This window comes from Aythya ferina, assembly GCF_964211825.1.
Source record: "Aythya ferina genome assembly, chromosome: 9".
Taxonomy (NCBI): domain Eukaryota; kingdom Metazoa; phylum Chordata; class Aves; order Anseriformes; family Anatidae; genus Aythya; species Aythya ferina.
The window spans coordinates 26672293-26699541 of NC_140305.1; the positions used below are offsets into that span (position 1 = coordinate 26672293).

At 38.7% G+C, this 27249-nt stretch overlaps 1 protein-coding gene across 3 annotated transcripts in view; it reads right to left on the reverse strand.

Moving 5' to 3' along the window:
• RSRC1 (arginine and serine rich coiled-coil 1) overlaps positions 1–27249 on the reverse strand; it is a 139672-nt gene that overhangs the window by 110399 nt on the left and 2024 nt on the right. For 2 of the 3 annotated variants that reach the window (XM_084530005.1, XM_084530007.1), the window contains exons 2-3: positions 24554–24748; positions 21999–22124 (exon numbers count right to left, since the gene is read on the reverse strand). In XM_084530005.1, the coding sequence (XP_084386131.1) occupies positions 21999–22124; positions 24554–24741 (314 nt within the window). In that variant the 5' untranslated portion in view covers positions 24742–24748. Of the gene's footprint in view, positions 1–21998; positions 22125–24553; positions 24749–25902; positions 25923–27249 lie in introns of those variants that run through there. The other variant, XM_084530006.1, reaches the window with a different exon arrangement.

Genomic DNA, 27249 nt, shown 5'->3' on the forward strand with positions numbered 1-27249 from the left:
CTCCTGCAACACTATATCTTCTGTTATTGGTCACAGTATTAGCTCTAATACAATAGGTCGAGTTACCACTTAAGGGGCGTATTATGAACTATAGGACGTTTTCTGTCTCAAAACAGACTTTTTATTATTTCATCACAAATTAAAAAGCATCCACCTATTCTTCAGCTCTCAGGTGGAGGAGGTTTTGTTTTGAACAGACCGCTGCCCCGCAGATGAGATCACTTGGACGGTAACCACAATTTCCGAGAACTCTGCAGGTAAGATGCAGAGTCAGAAACAGTATATATAATTTAAAAATAAAAATAAAAATGCCCTATAGCAACACAGATCAATTTCACTTGATGAAATGCCTCTCCTTACTTAACAGTGTAGTCCTTCAAACAAATAACTGAGGAATCTAAAATACTTATTGCTAAAGAGCTTTCTTTCTCAGCTCAAATTTGAACTTCTTTTCCCATCTACATTTTGCAGTTCCAAATAACAGCAAATCCAGTTTAGATTAGATGGGTGCTCACATCCTAGATTTCTGTTCGTTCCGTTGTTAAAGGAGAACAAACAGCAGCCATAATTCATATGCAACCGCCCTGTGATGGATCCACACAGGGATGTGGCCTGGTACCTCTATCCAAAAAGGAGTTTTTTCTGGGTTTTCTATTATTGTACAAAGTTTTTTGCAAATAATTCATTTTTCATTATTTTTCCTTAATGTTCCCGAGCTAGAGCGCTCCAAAATAAAAGAAAATCAGTTCAAGTTATTTGTGTTTGCTTACGTGGATTACAAATAGTAGTTGTAGTAGATAAGGCAACACAACTTCAGAAATGAATCTATTATTGACATACTGGTCCCAGTCATGAAGAGACGAAATAAATAAGGAAAGCTGAGGAAAGGAAACAAGGAACAACCCAGCTTTAATGCTGCCTTCAACTTTTCCAGGGATTTTATCTTACTGGTGAGTTCTCCCAAAAGAAACCACCACCTGTATCTTCCCTCTTACAGAAGAGTTTAAAACCCTTCAATGTCCAAACCCAACCTCATTTCCTCCAGCTCTGAGGGAATCTCCAATCTTGTGCAGCCTGGGCTAATTAAATCCACCTGTTAATACGCTCCATGTCTAATTCTGCAACACCAGTTTCAATGAACCAGGTGACAAGAGGATTACTCAGTGCAGAAGCCACGATTCCCCGTGTAGCTCAACTGCATTAACAGGCACCGTCATGCAGACATCAGGACAGAGTTAGGACCATCCTTAAAAGCAAGTCTGGAGTGTTGTAGCTTCAAGCCTTTCACTTTGCAACCCATGTAATTTTCTCTACTTCATTTGTATGTTTTTTTTCTCCCCTTTCGTTCCTTCTTGTAAAGAAAAAGGTAACATTTGTCCTCAAGAATCCACTTCTCTGAGGTAACCGCAGAATCTGAAGCCTCAGAATTGAGATCGTGCTGTGGCAAGCTCAGGTAAGGCCACTGCTCTTTCACTAGGACATCTACTTGAATTAAGTAAACTTCAGTAGGAAAACAAGATCGAGACCAACAAGAAAAATATCACCAAAACTGCCCTCCGTATGTGACACTGCCAGCCCTCAAGGCGCAGGGGCAGAGGGGAGGCAGAGGAGCGGGCTGCAGCCTCCTGGCAAGGACCTGCCCCCACAGCCCCATTCCCCACTACGTTGCCATTTTAATAAAGCTTTTCTCTTTGCATAAAGGCCCCAAATCCTAAAATATTGTTTTATGAATACTTCATACAAGCTTCTTTAAGGCCCTATATTAAGTCCAAAAACCTCAACAGGCTCTTGGCAGTGTAAAACCATTTCATAAAGTGAAAATTCAAGTATATGAAGTCGCTACTCTGTGCCTAACAAGCTGCAGTGTTGTTCCATCTCCAGAATGGATGAATTTACCTGTATGCTACCATGGATCAATATTAAAATATCCTGCGATATATACAGAAAAGGAAAGAAGCAACTTTACGAAATGGAGCTACAAGTCAGATGTGCCAAGAAGTCACAAGTAAACAAGTATAAAAGTCCACGGATCAGGCAGAGAATAAAGATCTTCTATTTTATTGCTGTTGCATTTGTTTTTCAATCCCAATTATTAATATTAAAGCAAGTTGCAAAGTGTTCCAATTACAGAAGTATTGGAGGAAAAAAATCAGGCGGGAGAGTAGACTGCCAGCACGCACCCCCCTTCCCCCAAAGCAGCGCGCACAAACACCCACCCACCATGCCAAAGGTTAAGTCATTTAGTCAAGTTCAAAGATCTTCAAAGAGTTCTTAGATCCAGATAAGCCCATATGTTACCAAAATTCTGTGAAAAGCTATTACTTTCCAATCTGCTTTTCATGTCTAACTTACAGAACACACAGATGCTTGGCATCACTCAGTATCCCTAAATTCTCACACCAGATAATCAAGGCTCACCAATAACTTTCCTATCTAAAATCCTACGAAATGTCTTTATTCCATCAACACTTAGTCCACTTGTAAAAATTGAAAGTATCCATAAAAGCCCATTCAGTTACTGCACAATAAGTGTTAATTTGCTAATTTCTTCACAGGTAATCAATTAAAATGTAAAATATTGGATAAAATTAGTTGCACTAAATTTAACAGCTGCTCCATAAGCATAATTAGTTTCACAAGGGCCATATGTATTCTGAACAGAGACAGAGTTGAAACAAATAAGCAGATTTTAAAACAAGTTTGAGGAAATCTGCATTTAATTAGCAGGTGGGCACTACAACTGCATAATGTTTTTATACATTTATATTTATGAAGTGACAGAAGATCTAAAGGCTTTTTAAAATGGCGTTTATTGTTTGAATGGGAACTGTTTTGCTGCATGCTAAAGTGATTTAAATCCTTATAGCTCTGCTTTGAAAAAATCATAAATGGTGAAAGAAAACATGTGGAAAACTGTAAAACTAGAAAGAATTTGCGACAAAAAGCAGATACACATACCATAACCAAAAGGAAACTACACTTAATTAAATGTACACTACATCTGGAATATCAGCCTAATAAAACGTGAAACTATTAATTTTCATTGTTCTAAAGGAAATGAGGTCAGTGTCGTTTAGTATTTCCCCAATTATATTGCACTAAAGCACTGAGCTATATCTTATAGGTACAATCTAATCTTTTCAAAACACTACAATTTGAAAGCAGCCACTGAGATAGATTTTTCAAATGGAAAGAGGAATTAGAGTGCAAATACAAGAAAGCTCAAACAGAAGAAAGTGAGCATTCCTGCACTGAAGGTAAGTTTCAGGGGGGGAAAAAAAAAAAAAAGTGACTTTATTGGCAAATAACAATCACCACTCAAATGAAAGTTTCTGAGATGTCAAGCTCTTCACAAGTATTCTTCTAAATATCTCGCAGCTGACACAGCTCTTATTAGCTTATTATAAGCTCAACAACCACAAACAAAACCCAACAAATTCATGCCTCTCTAATACTTTGGCAATAAATCAAAAGTCTGGCAAAGAACAATGAAATGACTGCATTGCATCAAACCTGGATATTCATATTGGTAATAAAGACAGTGCAAACACAACTAATTGCAGCAAAATGACATGTTCTCTTTCAAAGCATATTAAGAGGTTTCTTGTTTAACTCAACTTCACGAGCAAGAAAAAAAAATACCATGGTACAAGTTCTTGGGGAATGTAAAATAACTTCAAGCATCAGCTGCAGTTGTTTAAAGTGTGGAAGTTAATACCTTTTTTTTCTTCTTTTTTTTTCTCTTTTTTTTTTTTTTTATTAATTTGAATACGAATACCTCTATAGAACAGTCTAAGTCACTTTTAGTTTGCAATTTCAAAATGCGTGCATTTAAGGAAGTTAAATATAGATAATATGGTAATGACAAAGCATATGATAATATGGTTATTTATTGTTAAATGTAAGGTGAGGGAAAATGAAAACATGCAGAAGCAGAGGCAGCTTTAAAGTCTGACATGAGGCTAGTACTAGGAGGAAACAAGTTGTTTCAAGCCAGCAGTTTAGACAATTGGTAAGAAACAAAATAGAAACAAAAGATAGTCTACTGTGCTGGAGAAATGCAAGGTGAAATATAAACAGTAACAGAGAATCTGGAACACAGTTTGCAGAACAGGGAAAATAGATTCACCAGATGCAGGCATCAACTTAGTTCAGTAATAAACAATTCTCCACCTATAAATCATTTTAATTACATAATTAAACATTTGAGGAAATAATACTCAAACTTCCAGTAAACTGTAATTAAAACCAACCAAACCAAACAGTTACTGAACACTTGGCATGAGCAGCACATAAATGCAGGAGAGCAGAACAGACAGAAAAGACACTGCTATTGTTGTTTGTTCTCAAGCAGCCCATTTGTCACAAATCTCATTCTTCTCATTCTTCTGGCCTACCTGCTCTCACTTCCAAAGACAACTAGAAAGCCTTCTTTGCCACAGCACCCCTTGGCCATCCTACAGGGAGCTTGCTGCCAGAAGCTGAGAGAATATAGAAGCAGTGCTGACAACGACTGCCTCTCTCTGGGTCCATACACACCAATGGTACCCCAAAGGTGTTAGAAAACCTACAGGAGGTCAACAAGCAGATGGAAAACAATATACAAAGTTTACTTAAACTGAGCTTTTCTGCCAGCAGCCCTTTGCTCTCAGCCATGCGAGCTCCTTGCCCAAGAAGCGAGGGAGACGAGCACGCTGGATGCAGCCCTGCCAGTGTCAGGGGCACATCAACAAAAGCCTTCAGAAAACGAAAACCAGAAAAGATGCTTTACAAAATACTGCCTGAAAACCAGAAATATAAACCCTAGATTAAGCATCAGCTAATCAAGCAAGGAGATGAGCTGGTGTTGTTGCTGTGAGCTTACAGAGGCCTAACGAAGCCAGCGCCACGGCCCTGCTGACAGGGCTCACCTGAGGGGCACCTCCCTGCTCCCTCCCGACGTGTGATGTGCTTCTAACAGCCAGCTCCACGTTACAGATACGTGTGGAGGTACATAAAGTAACCACAGTGCTATTGGATACACGTTATTGCTGCGTTCGGCGCAGAAAACTCTGCATGCTATTTTCCAACAGGCTTTTTCTGCAGAGGCAGGGCTGTGGGAGCAGCTGCGGCCAAAGGAAGTGTAATGAAGTGTGCTGTCGGGGATCTGGGCAGGGAGAACAGCTGTGTGAACAGCTCCCAGCGATCTACTGCAATTGGAAACTGTTCCACTCCATTAGTGATGGCAGGAGGGTATTCTCCCCCCTGCTTCATTCCTTCAGCCCGCGCACAGGTCAGTAAGTGCCCGGGATGCAACTGGTCCAAAGGAACTGCGCATCCTCAGCCTCATCCCCAGTAAGGGAAAACGGGTCACATCATTCATTTCCTCATCTCTGCAAGGACTAGGAACTACCTCTCTCTTTTTGAGATTCCACCTCAAGTTAGGAAATTCAGTTGAAGAACATCTATTTTTTCATTAGGTGAATTTCTCTCATTTATTCCTTTTCTTAGAGACTGCCTCCAAATGGGATATTTTTTAACCCTACATTCACATTGCTACCTTATGACTGAACAGAAAAATTCAGTATTTACTTCCAATAATTTTGGGGTCATACAATAATAAAGAAATGGGAGTTAGTGCACTGTCCTGGCTATTAAATAAAAGCAAAATAAGAAAAAAGCTTCCCTCACCAAATTCCCATCCTTTCTCAAGAAAGCAACAGCCATGAATCAATTGAGAATATCCATCTCGCCCTCTATTCATACCAGAGTTTAAAAAGCTACTCAACTTCAAGGTGAGGCAAAAAGGAAACAGTTGTGATGAGATATGAGAAAGGGACTCCTTGATTTTCTAACTCAATTCCAGAACATCCACTTCTTAGGTTACAGCAGAGAAAGGAAAAAAATAAAATAATAATAATAAAAAAAAAAGTTCATTCAAATTGTCTAATCATGCAGAAAAGACTATTTATTTATTTGTTTGTTTGTTTGTTTATTCGTTAAAAACCAGTATGGGAAAAGTTGAATTCTATCTGAACACGTAAGGTAACATTTTATTTATAAGTAAATTCTTCAAGCTTTGTAATGAGTTTATACACACAGATGCAGTTTTTCTATCCTTGATACAGCTGGAATATATTTTAAGAAACAAGGTTCCAGATTCCTTTCAGGACTCTCCATAAATACAGCAAATTATTTGTTTCTACATCATGCAGGCATTAGTGTCTCTGCATCTGCTATGACAGGAAGATCTGGCTGTATCACAAAGCCATGAAAAAAGTTCAAATTCATTTTCCAGATGGAATCACTATCCAGGTAATTATTTGCTGTAAATTTGACAGCACCTCTGATATTATGTTAAAAAGTTAAGGAATATAAACGAAAGATTTTGAGGATGATTTTTTCACTTCCCTGGCGCCTCTGGGAAGCTCAAATTACTTACAGGTAAGTTCTACTCTTCTGTCTCTGACAACAATGCTATTTTATTTCTTGGGATTATGAAACATCTAGGATTGAGGCCCCAATCATGGTTTCAGCTTAAAGATAGTATAATATTTATGTATCCTCATAGCCACAAAGAGATATTAGACAGCTGAATGAAATTACCTAAACAGATGCTGGAAATCAACTTACACAATGGGACACTAACTGTTCTCATAAACTGAAAAAAAAATAATAAAAAGCCGTAAAAGCTATGTGCCTACTGGCACCTGACTGGTAACAAACTAAACCATTATTTTGTGCTCAAAATTAAGAAAAAATGGAAAGTCTTCTCTTTAACTCAGTGATAACCACACATGCAAGGTATAAAGTTTGTGGGGTTTAAAATAAATAAATAAAAGATTTGGAGGTATTCCACCTATTCTTTTTATCACATTAGGTTTATGAAGCATATATAAAGATTTTTTTTTAAATGCAATCTATTTTTTTTCCAAATTAAAAAAATAATATATATATATATATATATATATATAATGAAATTAGTCATCATTTTACTATAGGATCAGGGCTCCAAAAATTAAGTCATAACTTTGACTCCTGAGCTTTAGAAACTCCTAAAGAACAACAACAATAAAAAAGCAAAACCATTTAATATGATATTGTCAAAATGTTTTGAAAACACTCCGTAACAGTTTGTACATACCATTAGTACTTTTCAATACATGTTCTATAATTGCAATGATTATTTCCTAATTCACATGCAAGTTGGATGCCTCTTACTTTAGTACTTTGTATTTTACTGATGCAATATAGATGGAGGAGAGGTTTTTTGTTTGTTTGTTTTAAATGTTCTCCTTTTTGAGCATGGAACAGCTTATTTGCTGGAGGCAGATGAAGAATACACAGCTGATGAGCTTATTGGCAGCTACTGCTTATCTCCTGGAAGTAGTCACCTGCAACCCTGTTGTGTCTTTCCCAAAGCCCATCTCTAACAACTAATTAAAAAACTCCAGGAAAGGAAAGAAAGCTCTGAAAGTTTCACGTAGCGTTCCAAACAAAAAGTGTTTTCATCATAGCAGCTGCAACTGTCACACAAAAGATTGTAAAAATAAAACAACGTATTAATTATTATCATATTAACATACTGATAGCAATCACAAACTGTTTAAAATTAGTCATGATTTAAAAGGGGTAATAATGACCAACAAAAATGTGATTTCAACATAACGCTCTCATGTTAAAAAAGTCTCAAAGATTTACTATGGAATTTTCTTTTAGGCCTTTCTTTTCTTTTAAAAGAAAATAACAAAGCCTCACAAAACCACAGCAAAAGCAAGAAATAATTCCAAACCAGCCCTGCATGGCCCTCCTGAATCTGCAAGAAGCCTGCAACAGCAGCTGTTACGTACTACATTCACCTCAAATTTGAAACCTAAAGGCAAGAATTAAAATGCAAACTGCATTATTTCCATCAGAAATATCACTAGGACTGTGCAGTAACAAGCTGTACCCCAAAAAAACACCTCTAACATGCCCCACACAAGCTGCAGCAGCTCTTTTCCCAGCAGCTACGTCACAACACACACAACATCACTGTGGGGAAGTCGGGGGTGGAGGGCACGGAAACAGATCAGGAGATTTTAAAAGTGAAAGGGAATCACAAATATTAAGCTACTGGTGTACTACGTGAGGAAAAGTTGCCTGCCACCTTCAAATGCTCCTTCAGCAGTCCTTGATGTCCCTTTGCCTACAGTGACAACGCTAGCTGCCTGTGGCTCGCTGTCTGGCAGACATTTGTTCTGCTGTTGGGTTTTTCATGTCTCTCCAACTTGATTTTCTCGTACGCCTATTGTTTCCTGCTACTGATCAAACTACAGAGTCTTGGGGGGTGAAATTCTGTTTCAAATGCATCGATACTGCACGCAGCACACCGAGGGCTCGATCCCTGCCTGGTACCTTCCTGTTACAAGTAACGTGGGATCCGTTGGCTAACCACAGGCCATCAAGGCATTGCCATTCCTCAGCTGAGATGATGCCATCTCCAACAATCTGTGATACTTCGCCGTTGCAACATGCCAGAAGCTTGCTAACACTGGTCACTAAGCTTTGCTTTCAGAAGATGCACCAAGCCTGTGATCAGACCAGCTCACTGTAAGATGCCTCCTGAAATAAGGGCAAGACTTCATTGTATTATTTAGGTAATTCAATCTTTTTAATTTAGCATGGGCGTACTCCCTAACTCACATCCTTCACCAGGAAACCTTTCACCAGATCACCCCAGGTCCTTCTTCACCCCGTTGTCTCACCAGCAGCTCTCCGGGGCTCCCTTCTGACTTGGGGTGAGGAACAACCCATCCTAACCTCTCCCATCACCGTGCCTCCCTCAACTTGGACATGAATCTTAGCTGCAATCCAATGTGCTTTTGCAGTCTCAGCTCGAAATCTGTTGATATACCCTGATTTTAGTAAAAACCTGCTGACTGGGGCTAGCAGGTAGGACAAGCAAAGGTGTAAGACACAGTAAACTGGAAACATGAAGAAGAGGACCTCTGTATCCTCATGTGATAGTTAAAATTCTTAACGCCAGAGGCTTAAGGAAGGATAACCAGCTGATGTGGAATTAATAAAGGAGAATAACAGATGATCTAAATTGAAGACCTGCTTGGAATTCCCCCACATTTCCTGTTTCTCAGATGTTTTCTGTGTTCTCCCACTGCCCTGCCCAGCAGCTCCTGGCTGCCTACCCCTTGCAAAGTAAGATACAAAGTAATGTGATGAACCAAAAATACTTAAATTCTCAGTATATCGCCATTTTTGAGGGATGGACATTTTTCAAAACAAAAACATCCTTTTTACAGACAAACTGGTAAAGGTTGGACTAGATGATCTTAGAGAACTTTTCCAACCTCAATGATTCTGTGAAACAAACGGAACAAAAGATTCAGCATCAATAACTTTTGGTTTGTTTGTTCTACCATTTCCTTGGGAGTTGTAGAACACAACACTCAGGGCAGACAGGAAGAAGCAGTAGTGGAGAAATAAAGGACCTGGGGGGGGGGGGGAAGGAATTTTATAGCTCATTCCCCCAAAATATCAAGCTGTATATAGAACTCCTGTTTGGTCATTTTCAATTCATTTTCAGAGGGAAGGAAAAAAAAAACAAAACAAAAACAAACCACACTACCCAAACACCATAAAACAAGGAGTGATTTGACATTCCCTAATTAAAATCTTATGGAAAATGACATTGATTCCTTGGCAACAAGTCCATCCCTGACCATAGAGCTCAGCTTTTTTGGGTCTCAAGCCCAGACAAGGAGAAGGGAGCTGATTATGAGTGATGCCAGCTGCAAACTGACCTAGTCCATACAGATGCTTTCAGAAGTCACAGCTGAAGAGGGACATTAAATTTGCCTGCATTAAACTGATTACTCTAACCTGTGGAAGGGTCATGAATGTGGAATTTTATATTTTCATAAACTGCTTCTGTTGATCCATTTACTCAGAAAATATTAACTTTTCTCTTCTCTAGCTCAGTAGGAAAGCCAAAGGTCCCAGATATATTTTGAAAGCTCTCACCTGTAAGGAGAAAGCTCTACTCAAAATGAAACTGAGATGTTTATTATATTCTTCTGTAATGTGCACTTTAAAATATACTGAAAAAGATTTAGGTAGTGAGAGGATTTTTAGTCAAGCTCTTACATTTTCTTGGTTTGCAGTCCTCAGCCACCATAGTAATAAAATCTTCACCTGTACATCATATCTTTGTTAGAGAAAGTATCTCTACTTAAACCATTAAAATACAGTGCGTTAAAAGTTCACAGAAGATGAACATTTATGGCTACAAAATTTGCTTTTTTTGTTAGTCAAAACATGAGATGCAAATGTATAAGTTCCACACACGTCAATGTGTACAGGTCAGTCATATTTTGCTCCAAAATACAAAAACAATGTTCTAGACCACATTTGCTGCGAGCCCACACTATTTACCACTGTCCCAGCAGTGGGCAGACTGCAGAGAAACTGCACGGTGTAGCAGCAAATTCAAGCAACCCCAGAAGAGATGGCTACCTGAAGACAGCAAAGTCCAAAGGGATGGGAGGTACCGGTCGAGGCAGCTCATCATTTCAAGGCGTGCTGGAGGTTCCTGACAGCAGAACTCTGACAAAACCCCGTGCAATTAAAGCTGGTCTTCCAAAGCAAATCCCCAAAGGGCAGCAGATAGCACCTTCAGTGACGAGGAAACACAGCACAGGAAGAGGCTCTGAAGCAAAGCTGGTGATGGGGCCCATCCAGAATCCCCAACTCTACACAAGCCAGATGAAATAATTTGGTAATTATATAAATGTTGGTTTAAAATTCTCACCGTGGACAGTTTTATAATTAACATCATGGCTACACTCACGTGATTCCTACTGCACTGCTGCTCTCTATCAGAGAAGAACATACTCAGCAGCAGTTACAACTTTGATTAACACCAGAATTTCCGATATATCCAAAACAGAAAGTTCTAAGGTGGATTAAAACTGCTGTTCCAGGCTAAAATTTATTTCCTAACAATCATTCTGATTATTGAGGGAGCAGCATTTCGGTTACCACATATTTGACAGAAGTTCATAAAATACAGTTCCTAACAGGAATCAACAAGACAGGCTACTTGTATTTCTTTTTGTCTTGAATATTTGTTTACAAAAGTGACCCTTCCACAAAAACTGCCATTACAGAAGCATCAATATTAAAATAACTTAAAATAATGTTAAAGAATTCTGCAGCTTTCTCTACGGATTAGTTTATATTTTAGTTATGCTACCATAATTCCCTTGCTTTAACACCTCGTCTGTCATCTGAACTAATACTTCATGAGTAAATGACTTTTTTTTTTGCCTTTTAAAGATACTAATAACTATTTTCAATCTTACATTTTAACCGTAATCAGAACAATTATTTTTAGTGTTCTGTTTTAATATTAAGTTCCTAGAACCACATTTTCTGCAACAAAAATGGTAATGCTGACCTTTATTTTATTAGCCTACAATTTGCTCACCAGTGTTTTCTTAAGCTATCTGCATGGCTTATGTACATTGACAACATCCCACAGATGGTTGTGATTACATTTAACAGGACAACGCGCTCATTGAAAACTTTCACAGACGCTTACTTAATCGGATGTCACATTAAATCTGACATAGTAAGATAAAATAACTATATACTAATTATAACATATCAAAAAGGTCATTTCCAAATGATATTCACAACGTTTCTAATGTAATTATTGACAGGACCGGTGTAGTAACATACACGTAGAAATGAGTTTTTAAACGAGAACAATTATTACAAGGGTTTCTTCTGCCAGAAGATGTCCTTGAATATACATAGCTGTCAACATCTTGGAAATAGATGCCCCTAACTACAAAACTCTGGTAAATGTCAGAATTCGATTTGACTACTTCTTACTTCCTCTCTTAATGCTTAATGACTAATTCCTTAGAGATACCCTTAAAAGCCCTAAAATGTTGTCCTTGGGTAGAAACTTTCACTCAGCAATCAATCGGGAGCAAATTAGATGATTGTGTTGAAATGTACTGCACTGTTTAAGCTAACAAATGAATGAAGAAAGGTAGTATATCGGAACATATGCCACTACACTGAAGTTGCTAAAAGGGTCTGTTGGAAGAATATTTGGTTTCCAGTGAAGCTAATATGCTATAAGAAGGGACAGTGATGAAAGAATACCAAGTCATATGGAAATCCAAATATAGTGACAGACACAATTATTTTACTAATTGCTAATGAATACAGTCAAGTGGCTTCAAAAAGCAAAACTTTGCTTGGACTACTTCAGGTTTTGACCTCTGCATGAGCAAATGCATTTCAAACTGAAGCCCACCAAAATTGATTAACGGCGCCAGCCAAGGCCAGCGTGTAGTTGAAGCTTTTTTCCATCTATCACATGGCCCCAAGGATAGTTAAATGAACCTTAAAATGGCTACAAACAGCTCAATGACTACACAGACTCCTGCCAATTAGAAATAATTAGGCAGTCATTTTGGTGGTAAGTCTTTTTAAGTGCATACATAATGATGCAATGATGCTTATTAGCGATCTCATATGAGCTATGCTCAAACAGCCTGGAATAATTATGCAACTATCACAAAGCCTTGCACATCTCTGTACTTCACCTTAATGCATTTAAAAATCCACTTCATTACCTCCAGTAATTAATCCTCCATTAATTGCAGGAAAAGCCCAGTTTACCGTGCTTCGTTTCTAATTATCTTATAAATAGTTATGGTTCTAATTAATGTGTTCATTAAGCTGAATATCTTTCTCAAAGCCATGCTCAGAGCAAAGGTTCCGCTTTTGAGAGAAAAAGCCTAACTAGCCATAAGGTGAGGCCATTTTGGTTGTATTTGCTTTTATTTTAGTATATTCAACCTCCTAATTGGCATTTAAAATCTAATTTGGAAGAACTTCAAGAAGACTATATGCTAGAAAAATAGGAAAAGGATTTTTTTTTTTTTACCCATTCTCCAATCAAGAAGCTTAGAGCTTTAACAGGAAAACTTTCAGCATACCTTTTTGATATAGGCTGCTAACAGATTTTCAGTCCTATACCACAGATTAATTTAAATTCTATTACAATTCAGCTTACCCCTGCATGTGTCCTCAGAAGAGGAGCATAAACTATAGAAGACAATAGATATCTAACAATATATGCATAATTAAAAAACATGCAGTAGCCCTTGCCTCCATTTTTGATACAAATCAACAGTACAGAATTACAAAAAAAAGAATTAAAATCAGTTATTCAAGCTGAGCATAATGCATCGCTTTAAAGGCAATGAGATTTTTTCAGTCTGCCTTACTAGGAGTCGATATAACCCTATGGAAACCGCAACTGGAGAATATTTTTAAATAATATTTATGGATGAGGAAATTTGATATTGGAAGCATGTGTTTCACAGTGTTTTGAGGGACGCATATATGGACTTGCAGAAAATGTAAAGATTCAAAATAAAAAATTATATAAAAGTACATCCCAAATATTTTAGTACTAAGCTACAGATATTAAAGTATTTTTTAACCTGTTCCTATACTTGAAAAATCATTCTTAAAAATATGCGTGACATTTAAATGCATCTCTCTCCAGTTATACTATGCAAAAAAAACAAACTGATGTTTCCTCGTCTTTTCCTTTTGTGATTGCATATTTAACCTAAATAGAATATTTTGCTCAGGTAATTGCTTAAGCCCTACTTTGACGGTAAAAAGACAAAGGCTCTACAAATGCCTGAAGTTAACACTATGCTTTTTCTTTTCTTGCCTTTTTTTTTTTTTTTTTTCCCCTGCAATGTTACACCTGAATTGAAAATCTGGAATCACTGAAGTCAAGTGCAGCTTTGGTACTGACTTTGAAAGAGCCAAAGTTTCCCAGCCACAGACCCATGTTAATGGGTCTCTCACCTGATTGCAGCTGGAATGCCCCAAGCCCGACCCTTTTGTCCCCAGCCAACATCCTCCACGTGGAGGCATCTCTCCCCCTGCTCTCTTGCTCCTTGCACCCTGCTCCACGAGAGAGCTTTCAGACAGATCTACCCCCGAACTCCCTCCCTGCAGAGATGTGGGAGAGGACGACGTCCTAAAAGATGAAGGGACAGCCAGGAATATGTGACAGTAGCCCAGCTTAAATCACCTGAACCTGGCATGAAACTCACCCGCAAACCACTCTTTGGTCAGAATACCAACAAGGATCAGGCAGCTGCCTATTTGGATCTTGAAGTACAGTTGATTTTTGTAGGATAGGATTTACTCCTACAGAGGCATCGAGAGCAGTGTGCGGCAGCTGCTGTCCTGTTTGCTGCGTGCAGAGCACTTCAGCCCACACCTGACACAAGCAGGAACTGAAGGATTCCAGGACATGTACGTAAATTTATTCAGAACAGTGATTAGCTCAGGAAAAATAGACAAACACAAAAACAAATGTTAGAGCAAGTCAGCAACCACCATCTCTGACACAGAGGGACCATGAAGGGCACACAGCACAGCCAGGAGCAAAGAACCATAATGTGCCTGAGTAGGGCACTGTTCCCCAGGTCCCAGCTCCCAGGAAGCTCCCAAGCAGCCTCCAGCAACAGAAGCAAGATGTTACAGACAAACATCATCCTATCTCTTTGGTAATTAATTTCTCCCAGGGCTTGATACGTTTCTAGCAACATATTTAACTTCAGGTTTGAAGGAAAGCGCAGCATCAGGCAGTGCAGCACACTTCAGAGCTGCTGAGCCCTGATCCGAGGTGGCTGGCTACAGACCAACAACCCCGTTACAGCTGCCTCACGTGGAACTGGAAGAGTACCAGAAGAGCAAGGTACAAAAATAACCGGGCAGGACCACTGCAACCAATTAACAGGTAAAGTAAATGTGGTAAGGAATCTGTGGAAGAAGCAGGAATCCATCACTAAAGCCATCCCGAACAGGGATGCTACGTGAAGGCTGTACCTGTAATCTCACCCCTGGCACAGGCAGCTGCAGCAAGGTTGACTTGGATACATTCAGCAAAACTCAGGGTGAATTTTTGGGTTAGGAAGCGCTGACACCTTCTGCACTCTGCTGCTACAGAGTCAAAATCCTACCAGGAATAACGTTCTGACGAGTCCCGTGCAAGAGAGGCAGTGAACCACTCTCTGTAGAAAGAGATGCATTTCACCTGTATCTTTTTCAGCTAGGTACTGTGGCTCCTATGCTGGATTAGAAAGACAGGAATCAAGTACAGAGCAAACTGCTTCCCCTAACCTCTACAAACTTCACGTGCCACATGTCGGTAACCGCCTTCTAGAAACTAAGGCTGGGCGCAGACCCGATTTACCACAGCAGACAGTGACGGTCTTGTATTACCAGTGCATCTTTAAGACATCTGCTCCGTGTTAATTTGCATAGCTGCCTCTGGAAACACGATCTCTGCAGCAAAAAAAAAACTAATAGATTCTATTTCACGGCCAGAGCTTTGGAAATGGAGGAAGAGAGGATTAAAAAAAGTAAAAATACGTAATAGTTTGGGATACAGACACATCAAAATAATTAAGGCAATTCTCCACTAAGGGGGATCAAATTATTCTCATCTTTCTTGAGTACCTTTTCCCACACAGAAAACTGAACCATAGCCTCCACCAACCTCTAATAAAAAATTTAAAAAAGCGCCACAAGTACACCCTTTCCCAAAGGGAGGAATAAAAGGTTTGAGAAAAATAAGAAGCTACATTTAAAACACATCCTATGCGCGTAACACCTGGACTGCTTTAGAAAAAGTTTGCATGCAATTAGACTCAGTAGTTCGCTCTAAATGAAGAGCAGACATGCATTCATATCTTTTAAGGATATATATTTTTTCTTATATGCCAATGAAAGGCATCAAAGCAACTGTCACTAGCAGCTAGCCGGCCTTATTGATAACTTAAGAGCCCCTGGCGTTGCCTTATGAAGTTTAATTTCCCAAAGCGGTCAATTAGATCCTGGTAATGTACTCATTGGTGGGTCATTGCTCTAGGATATCTGCAATGCTACTGCTTCACCTCTGTGTTTTTCCACTACATTCATGTAGACAAATTGTTAGAATTTCTTTAAAAAAAGCACACTTATTATATCTGAAAATAGCTATTTTTAGAGACTATTGGTGAAATAACCTGCAATGCAGCAAGACCCCAAATAAAAGCTGCGGGTGATGATTTACTGCTGGAAAAAAAGAAGAAACATCATCTGCTATTACCATCCACAAAAAAACTAAGATCACATGAACAAACCCAACCTGATTCCACCAGTTCTTCTCTTCCCCAAGTCTTTGTTTGAAGTTTAATGCAATAAATGCTACCTTTGTGAATTAAACACACATTCTGTTGGAACGAACTGATGAGCCCAAACTTCCCAACGCTAAGAGAAGAGACAAACACGTAATGTTCGCTCTCATCCCTTACATGATTACTTGGGTCTGTGCAGCCAGTTGCATGACAGTGTAAAATCTGTGTAGCAAGGAGAGAAGGAAATAAATATCCCAGGCAGATCAAAACAGTAAAAAAATAGTAACTCCAGTAGTTATTAGCAGGCCATGAAACATTTCAAAAGAAATACTCTGATTAAATAGCATTCCTTGATTTCTTATAGGACTTTTATCTGCTCCTCTGTGGAAAATTCTTGGATCTGTTTCCAAAGACGGTCATGTTGAAAAAGCCTTTCAATAGATTAAGACAGCTTTTCAACACCGTCTGACAATTTGTGCCCAACCTTGTTTTTCGCAGCTGTCTTGTCCTTATTCCTTGGTTTTTACAGCAGATGCTCAGGAAGAGTCATGTTTGTACCCTCTCCCTTCCCTCGCTGTCATCTCACTGCTGCTTTTGTTACTCAAAACCATTACTTTCAAATTCCTTCCAACCCCTTCCATCCAGCCAGTAGCTCTCACTGTCTGATGTCTGTAGGTTGGTCAGTTCAGAAAACTTTCACTTTCTTCCCTACAACTCCCCTCTTCCCCAGAACCACGATCACCACCTACACGGACACTTAAAGCCCTGAGCAAGGCACTGCTCTTTGAAACCAGCCTCGGCTTTAATCCCCACACCTGTGGCATTCTGAAATTTAGTCTTGCTTCACAACACTCAATCACAGAATCAAGATTCCAGGCTCACGCAACTGCAATTCATCTTATGTATGTGATGCTTTTTGAACACTACTCGAGCCATTCCATCCTTTTTTTTTTTTTTTTCTAATTAAACTCTCCCCTACTTCTTCCTGTACCTCCATCAGCTCAGCCTGATCTGCGAGACCCCTCGCAATTTTGCTTTGTCTGTCATTATCCCTTCTGCCACACGTTGCTGCTGACATTAATGCCTACCTCCAAACATATATCCCTTTCATCTCCCTCTCTCCTAAGAACCTTTATCATCTTTTCAGGCTGATGCAGTTAGCAGAAAACTCTTGCCAAAGTTGTTCATAATGGAGACTATCCCCTCAAACTCATAATTTATGCACGTTAGTAAAGATTATGTCTTGATCCAACCTCTGTTATCAGCTGTAAGCTCTGATAGGCTTTATTTGGAAGAACTCAGCACATTCATACTGCCACACTAAATAGTGCAAATGGTGAGTACTAAAACTGAGTAATTCTGGTGAGCTGTGAGGGATGGATGTAAGATAATTCTGGTTTCCATTGCTAGGATAATGGCAACTTCCATCAACAATCTGCTTTTTGTTACCAAAACCCAACTCTGTCCCAAAGCCATCCATACACAATAGGTCGCCCTGCCACTCGGCAGCAACAAGCTGCACTTATTTCAAAATTAAATCAATTAGACTAGAAGAAAGCTAAGGAAATCTCACGTAACATAACCGTGTTCCCACCCCCACCAACACAAAACAGCCACTGATCAGACACTTCCTTCACTGACTGTCCAAATGCATCAATTTTACAAACAGGACTGCCTTACGTGCTCTGTTTCCTCTTCTAAGATTATCTATAGATGTACTAACTTACTGTAACACCCTAAGTTGAACTGTTAAAGATATTTCAAGACAGCAGGTTTCAGTTTAACATAACAGGGAAAGCCAAAAGCACTTGGCAGACAATAAAAAACAAACTTGCATATTTAAAGGCAATTACAGGGAAATACTCTATAATCACAGAATTGTATGAAATCAAGGAATAAAGGTTAACATCTTTTGGTTAATTCTATTTCAAGCTACGTGAATTAAAAGATTGAAGTCAGGAGCTGTGATGTAAAATAAGTATTTTCCATCCATAATTAACTTGCAGAACAATTGCAGTGAAAACTCAGAAAATATTAACAAGACCCCAGTTACATACAAATTACGTGGAACCTGAGTTTCTCCATTCCAGAGAAGCATAATATTCTAATAAGAACTATCCTAATCTTCACCCAGCAATAATTTCAAGATGATATTATTATTCTCATTTCCTTGAATAATATCCATACTCCAGGGCCATTTTCCTTCTCATATTCAATATCATGCATGCTTGTATCAAGATTCCTTTCTTCATATCCTGTCACAGTATCAATCACTGCCTCCTGTCCACTCAATCCACTTTTGATTTATCAGCCGCCGTCTTTCTGGACTCCATAACTCGACCCAAACCATTTTAGCAAGACATTGACAAATAGCACCCAGTATCACATCAACCTGTTCCACTTAGTAAACTAAGAAACAGTAACTGTGACATCTCTGCATAAAGTATTCCATTCTATTCCCCAGACTGATGTATATTAATGAGGAGATGGTATTTGAAATGCTTCTTCCACATCAGCATCTAATATGATCAAATTAGGAAATGGGATGATTTATTAAATTTCGTAGAGCTGAAATATTTCTTTATATCACTATATGTGTGGTTTCAGAAAGTGAGCTGTTGCTTTCAATTTTTCTACTGAGGATGTGCCTGCATTTCACAGACGAATTATTGTCTTTAAAAAGATTGCAAGAAGGCAAAATGTTATTAAGCAAATGCTCAGTAAAACAAACTAAATCGGTTTTAAAATTCCTAATTTAATGTAAATCTTGGTTGTTTTGCTGAAATTCAGTTTGTGATCTTATTAAGTCATATTTGCATTGTACTATCTTGCTGTAGGACAGCTTCAAATTTATAGCATTACTAGGAAGCCCCACTTTTTTGGCTCTAAAAAAAAATGCATCTAAAACAGTTATAATACACACAAGTTTTCTCATCTTCTAAAATAAAGTACAAAAAAATCACTTTAGATTACCAAAAGCTCAAAATATTTTTACATGTCACTAGAAAAAGTCTAGCTTTTCAGATTAAAGCTGGATATTTCAGTATTTCATCCAAATGAAATATTTATGCTACTGAAGCATTTAAAAAATTGCTTTACAGCCACAAACATGCTTAGCACCTTGAAAAACAAACTCTCTTAATTTGATGGAGGACTGCAGGGAGAAGAGGCATTATTATGAGATGCAGAGGTTGCACTATCTGCATGGCTTGCACCAAAACCAAACCCAGTGATTTACAGATACCACGTAAAGGATCTTAACTTCCACCATGAAACTAGTTTTCTAGTTTCAGTCCCATTTGCATTGGAAAACTCACAGTTGCTCAAGTCCTACAGGCGGTACTTGGAAAGTACAACAGTAACAGCACAAACAAGAGCAGCGTAGAGATCTTCACTCTACTGCTGAACACTTCAGTGGGTGACATGCTTTTTACTACACTAACAGAAGATGGATGAGCCACTTCTAATCATTTTATTAGCTACTTTACATATGTTTTCTTCAGTACTTACCTTTTAAAGTTACACATGAAAATAAGCTGCCCCACCCTAAGCAAAAAAAATTTGATGAATGACAGGTGCCAAATTCATATAAAATCCACAATCACTTCATCACAACGCTGCGTACAGTTCCCAAGGCAAATACTGTCTCTTCACCTTTAACAGCTTTGGATGGGTTTTTCTTGCCTGATTTCTTTATTAACCCAATTAAATTTTGGGTATCCACAATAACCAACAGCAAGGGCTTCCACATCTCAATTACGGGATATGTAAGAACCAACAGACTTCCTTCACTCGATGCTTGCCCTGGGTCTTACATTGCAGCAGACAGGAAACACTCATTTCTTAATCATCTTTCCACATCATTCATTTTTTATACCCCTCCATCATATTCCCTCTGTCCCCCACAATCTCTTTTACAGCCTGAGGAATCGTAAGGTACTCAGTCAGGCCCCTTCAGAGATCTGTTCATACCTTCAGTCAAATGCACAAGACAGATTTTGAGTTAGGAAGGAAAGGAAGCATTCAGCGCTGCTGCAACGGCCTCCATGCTAACAAGCAGGGAGAACACAGGCCTCCAGCAGCAGCTTTCTGCAACTCATTTACCTCTTCTCCAGAAGCAAGATTAAGCGTGGCTTCACAGCGTAACATCACAACAGAGAGCAGACGTGAAAAAAAATAACAGTAAAGGATTTTGTGTGACCCTTTGCTTTTAGTTTTCTGATTTTAACATGCTCAGAAAGTCTTCTTTTATAATTTAGGATGTTATTTATGAATATCTTCCGTAAAGATCCACGTCTGTGAATTGCAATATAAACTGACCTGCAACTGTATTTCATAGCTGTAGCACTGAAAAGCCAGTGTATTTTATATAGAAAATATTTGTGCACAGTATTCCCCGGCACAAAATTAAAAACCTGGCTGCAATTTATTTCAAGTTTTTTAACTGCATAATTTCCATACATTGTGGTGACAATCAACATCAGTAAACCTTCTGGCAAACACAACCATTAGTATATTAGACCATGTCTAACAATGCAATTAGCAGTTATTACAATAAAGGAGCTTTAAAAAAAAAGGTTATCATAGTTCCTCATACTGAGTATCTGACAGACTGAAAAACACCTTCATTGTCACCTTAACATTTTAACGTTTCGTTGTTTTAAAAACTGAATTGTTATAAAAACAGTGGATATTTACAGTATTTCTACACAGAGCTCAGTAGCTTAGCTAGAGCCCACAGCTCAGATGAAAAGTACACGCAAGGAGAAATCAGTCCATTTAAATAACCAAATTGCTACTACAAAAGCACTGTAGCGCTAAGTGTCCAGGCAACTATTATAATGAACAGCTGTGAATAAGTCATGACAGAATACAAATAGGAGAAAGTGAAACACTCACGTCCTTCAACAACTGTTTTTCCAATAATGTTTAGAAGGAACAGCTCGACTGGTTTGATATAGGAAAATAACGTTTTACTAAATTCTCGGTATAGGCAGACAAAATTACCTACCTGACGATGAGTAAGGTAACCTCTGCATCAGTAAACAGATGCAAAGAAAGCAAGCTTTGATCTGCCTGATATACTAAATAATGAACTTAAATTCCATAGGAAATGCTAACAGTATTTCTGATATCCAAGAATAAACTTTATTTAAAGTTATTGAGAAAAATACACAAAAAAACGAGCTTCTGTTAATCACAGAAGTATGAAACAGTTTTTAATAATACAATTCGCAACAGACTATGATTTAAATTATGCTTATTATTGAAAATATTAATTTGTCAAAATTCATCAAGATTTTCACCACCACTTATCTTTAAATACTAAGTAAATTTGCATAATTATAAACAGGTATCAATTTCAAGAGAAATACAGATGAGAAAATAACAGTTCGGTGTCACCTTCACTGAGCCAGTATTTTGCACTGAAGTTACAGAAATAAGTAATCAAAAAGACAAAATCCACGCAAAGTCTTCAGATGATTACAGTTAAACCAAAATAAGGTGGCTTTATTAATTATTTTTTTTTTTGCACTTGCTCAAATGCAAAGTATGTAACTTACTGTCAAATCCAACTGTTCTACCAGCTTAAATTAAAGACATAGTACATCAAAAGAGATTTCAACACAGAGATTTCAAATTAGGAAGAGTTTCAAGTGGCACGTCAATTAGACCACTTGCAACCACCTTTTCTAGTATATTCACACATTTGGTAAGTACGTGGAGTTTTTAAGTAAATGTTTTATGGTAGAAATAACAGTAATTCCTTCTCCCAGAAAAGCATCTTACCTTCTTGTTCTACTTTTTGATCTCGATCTTTGAGACCTGTAGGATTTGCCTCTGCCTCTTGATCGGCTACGACTGCGTTTTCTTCTAGAACCATACGAAGAGCTACTGCTTGATCTGTGTCTGCGTCTAAAACAAAACCATGCTGTTAGTACACTAGTGCTTCTTAAAAAAACAAGTATATGCAAAACCATTTCTTGTATTACAAGATGTCTTAAAAGCCTCAACAAATACCACCACTGCAGCTTCATAAGTAATTCACACGTACCTGGGCAATGCCTGTCTTAAAGAGCTTACATTCGAAAATACATATCCCAGGACAGAAAGAGGGCAGAAGGAGAAACAGAAGTTAACTGATATGCCTAAAATCATACAACACTTGAAGGGCTAAGCCAGGAACACAACCCAGCTCTCAATGCATTTTAGTCCCATGACCAGCATGTTGGAACTCATTGACTCTTTGCCAAATCTAAGGTTAAAAAAACATTTAGACTTACATTCTCAGCAGAATTTACACAGAAATACATTGTATGGGATTGCTTTTCAATGGAAGGAACTATAATTCCACCGCTAAAAATGAAATTCAAAATGTCAGCTTCTGCACTGCTACTCTACACGATTATTTCCAGCCATTCTATCTGCACACGTAAAAAGCAAACACACAAAATGTATGTTAAATTATGTACACCTAAAAATATTTTGCATATTTTTCTATATAAACAAGTTCTCAATTTTCATAAGATGCAATCTTTGCCCTGCTCTGTTATAGACAGACCTTTCCCTCACCTCTTCTTAAGGCTATTAGTAATCAAATAATCAGCGTTAATTTATTCTAATTGAATTTATTTCAATTCAAGTTTTCTCTCAAATTCCATCAGGAGTCAGAATGCTATCTTCTCTCCCTGCCCTCAACTTCCCTGTTTCATTTACTCAAATTAAGTTATTATATATATAGGAGAAAGGTGAAAGAATACATGATAAATGCCTAAATTAAACCAACTAATCCCCAAACTGCAGGAGGGATTCCCTCTTAACCTTTTGTAAAATCTCCTCTCCACTCCCTCACAGCGGACTAGGTAACAACTACAACCCTTACAAGAACCTACATATTTCTGAGCTCCGTGATTCTTAAGTAGCATTAAAAAATAACACTATATTCCTGTAATTCAGGGTCTGGTCAGCGTGATATTATCTTCCGTAAGGAAAAGGGTGTATTACATACAACAAGTGCTGCAGTCAAGTGGACTGGTAAGGATTTTGAGGTTAACTAGGTCTTGATCTGAAAAAGGAATGCTAAATGCTAGTGTTCCTGCTAAACAAAGATGAGGAAAAGTCATCTTGGAGACTGCTGGTTTATATTCTTAAGGGTCAGGGATAAATCCAGCAGGACACCAGCGTGTTACAGTGACATCACTGCCAGGAGCAAATGTCCTAAACTGAGGGCAAAGCAGAGGTGCCAGCCAGATCCTAAAAGCAGACACTTTCGTCTTTTCTGGATTCAATTTAAGTCAACTGGTCTTCGTCCAGACTCTAATCTCCCTTCAAGCTCTGTTTTTATCTGCGAGATAGCCATGCCTGCACTGGACTAAAGAGATTCATAAAGCTGCATGTCATCAGCACATTGTTGGCATCGGAGCCCATGTCATCTCGCTGTGTCCCCTAAGGGCTGTATGTAGATGCTAAGCAGGAACAGAAGAAAGCAGGGATGGAAATGAACAAACAAGAACCCCCCCAGAAGCAGCCAACTCACCGAAACACTTCTACCAGCTACAGAAAGGCTGCCCAGGAGCAGCTCCTAAGATATTTCCAGTGCAGCTAGACAAGATGAGTATCTTCCAGCTCCACCTATTCATGAATTGGCCACCACCTGCCCAGTTTGACTCCAGGCTCACCTTAAGCCAGAGAGAGACAAACTGGCTATCTAAAAAGATCAGGTGCTAAAAGGGGCCTCTGTGAGGAAGGAAACAAGGTGTCGAGAAAAATCTGGTAGATACAGCCACACAATCTGTGTTCTCAACACCTGGCTGACTATTCTGGACCCTAAAAAAAAAATACTGATGGTGAAAACTAGCTTTTACAGCAAAGTTACACACCCACTGTAAAATTACCATAACAATTCCCATTGAGGAAGTCTGCCTTGCTGTCTGGGAAGCCCTCCTTGGCTTTGGCAACAGAAAACAATTAACACAAAATAGTCTGTAACTTGTAAATGGAATTACTTTCCAAACTGACATTAACGTATGAGCCATTATCTTCCCAAAAAGAGATTTCAAATTCATTAGAAGGAGAAGAAAGGAAGAATTTGGTTTGTTTATTTTGTGTTTTTAAATTAATAAATTTACCTTTGGATCTGCATATATATGGTGTTTGTGGTTTGTTGTTGTTGTTTTTTGTTTTGGGCTTTTGTCGTTGTTCGAGGCTCTGAGCAAACTTTGCTATACAATTCTAAACTGGAATTGACCACACATGGGATTCAAACACTTCGAGCTTTGCACCATAATATGAAAGAGCTCGATTTGTAAACAACTGCAACAGCCAGTAAATTACTGCAAACGCACCTTTTGTCATAAGAATGTGAGCGAGACTGGAGATCCCGAGACCGCGACCTTGACCTCGATTTCCTTCCAGATTTTTTACGGCTGTACGTTCTGCTGTCTGAGGAGCTACTTGAAGATGAACGCCTGCGGTGTTTCTTTTTCCTTCTGCTTCTGTTCTCTTCTTCCGTGTCCGAGGAGCGACGTCCCATTTTTAAACTAAGTAAAAATAAGAATCCTAAACTGTAAGAACATCTTGTGTCTGTGTCACATTTCTATATGTATGTACATATATATATATAAAAATGTGTGTGCTTGTATAAATACACATATGGTTACACCATTTTAAAAGCTACCATGTGAATAGAAAATTTTGTTTCTATGTAAAAATTAAATCAAGATTTAAATAAGTCACATTAGCAACTAACTTAGAACTTATTTGCTGACAGTGTGAATTTACTGTAGCATTTAAAAGTTTAAAGCATATTTGCTTTAAACTTTTACAAAAAATATTTTACAATCATGTAGACAGATAAATACACTAATAAAATCATTTTTTTTGTGTGTTCATAACATATTTCATCTTGGCTTTTGTTTACATTTTTCAATTAGATACTTTTAAAGAAACGTAGTGAGTAATTTACAAAGTTATTTCTTACAGGATATTTCATATTAAGCATACTGAAGATGTTGCACTGCTGACTGCACACAATCTTAATTTACAGTTACAGATGAAGATCCATACTTGCACAATCAATAAACTGCAACCTATTTCAGTCACTGACGCAACTCACGGCATGTTTTTAGACGGTGCAATTAAAATAATGTATGGTTTCGTTCTGCTTGTCATAATTAAAACAAGCATTGAGAAAACATTTTCTAGAATGTTATCTTTAAATTAATTTATACTGGAGTTTGGTTGGTTTTGGGTTTCAGTTTAAAACCACTCAATTTCAGATCCCTTTATGCCAAAAAACAGAGCTACAAATACCAGACTTCAGAAAGGTCTTGATTGTCCAAATAAGCACATTGGCAAAGTCTACAGACTTTGATAACAAACCAAAAAAAGGGGGGGAGGTGCTGTCACCCATTTAATTGCTGCAAAGACTGTCATCCTCGTTTGTAACTCCTAAGCAATCGGTTGCATTGCTTTATGATCAGAGAAATGCTGTATTTCTTGACTTTTCAGGCTGCAAAGAGCAAGAAATCATTTAAAACTTCTCCTATCCCAGAATACCTGCCCTATTTTAGGCCAAGACTTCAAGACCCCCCTCCACACACCCTACCTAAGGGCGGCTGGTAGCAGGCCTCCTCCCCACCCAAACACTGGGTTGGTCCCTGGCCACTTCTGTAAGAGGAAAACGGGAACTCACAATTCTTTAAGGTTTATATCAATGGCTAAGTCACAGGTATATTTTGCCTCAATATGATCTGTTTTTAACCAACACTGAAATACTACAGCTCCTCATATTCCGGCACCCACAGGTTGAACTTGTTCCTTTTCTGCATGCCAACTTTTGCCCTTTCTCGCACCTTTTACCACCTAGGCAGCAGGCCCTAATCTCCAGGGCAGAGACTGAAAAGAGAACAAAAGAAATTCACTAGTAAGTGTATTTATACTCAAATACAATGCCAGAGAGGAGGAGCTAGCCAGGAGGTGAAGCCCAAATCCCCTGGCCGTGCTGGAGCTCACCCCCGTGACACCACAGCCCAGGTGAGAAAGCCCCAGCCCCAGGGACGTCCTCCTGACATCAGCCACCACCAGAGCTCCCGTGCTTTATCATCCAACAACTGCTCACCACAAAATACGAGGTGGTCCCTTACGTATCTGGGTCCTCTTGGACACCCATAGGAATTTACTTACTGCCACAGTCAAAGCAGCAGCAACATGAAGCTCGTTCCCAGCCAGCCAAAACTCGGTGGGTCTGGCACCACTTCACGCGGCCGGCAGTGCCACCAAGTGAGCCATCGCCAAGCTTTGCCACCACAAACCCCTCCGAATATTCCCTTCACTCCTCCATAGCCCCAGTTTTCAGCACTTTGCGAGCTGAAGGAGCAGCTCTAATCTAAGCAGAGCAGTTTTGAAATATTCAACTTGAAACGGGAAGTCTCCGTGCACCTGAACGGCAGGAATTTCGGATGAACTGCTTTGCAAGAGCTCTCCTTTTTAAGTAAAGTTATTTTTACCATATTACTGAAGTTATCCCTCACAGCCCTTGAAGGAGATAGAGGCAGTATTTTACAGACTATTTTATGTCACTTAAGGAAATATGACTTTAATTCGCAGTTCTGTAGAGGAATGCCAATTTATATCAAGACACTACCTGGAGCAGTTATTTCTTTCCCCCCACACACTCATAGTAAAAGACTTAAAGCTCCCAGGTACTAACAGTTATTGTACAGTAAAATAAAGCTCTTCAAATATGTACTGATAGAGCCGTCTTCAAATGAAGATGAACCTGAATCTCAAACTCGAAATAAGCAGAAACTGCTCAGAAAGATGAAACTCCAGCGCGGAGATCTTAAGCTAAAAGCTCACGGCCCCAGCTCGTGACAGCAAGATTAATGGGAGAGCCCAGGGAAACACAGAGCACAAAAGGCATTTCTGCCACGACATTCGCCGCTTGACGCGGGTATCATTATGAGCCAGAACATTACACTTCACCGCGTATATTGTCTGCTGTTTAACTTCCTCTTTTTACCATCAGCTTTCCCCCCAT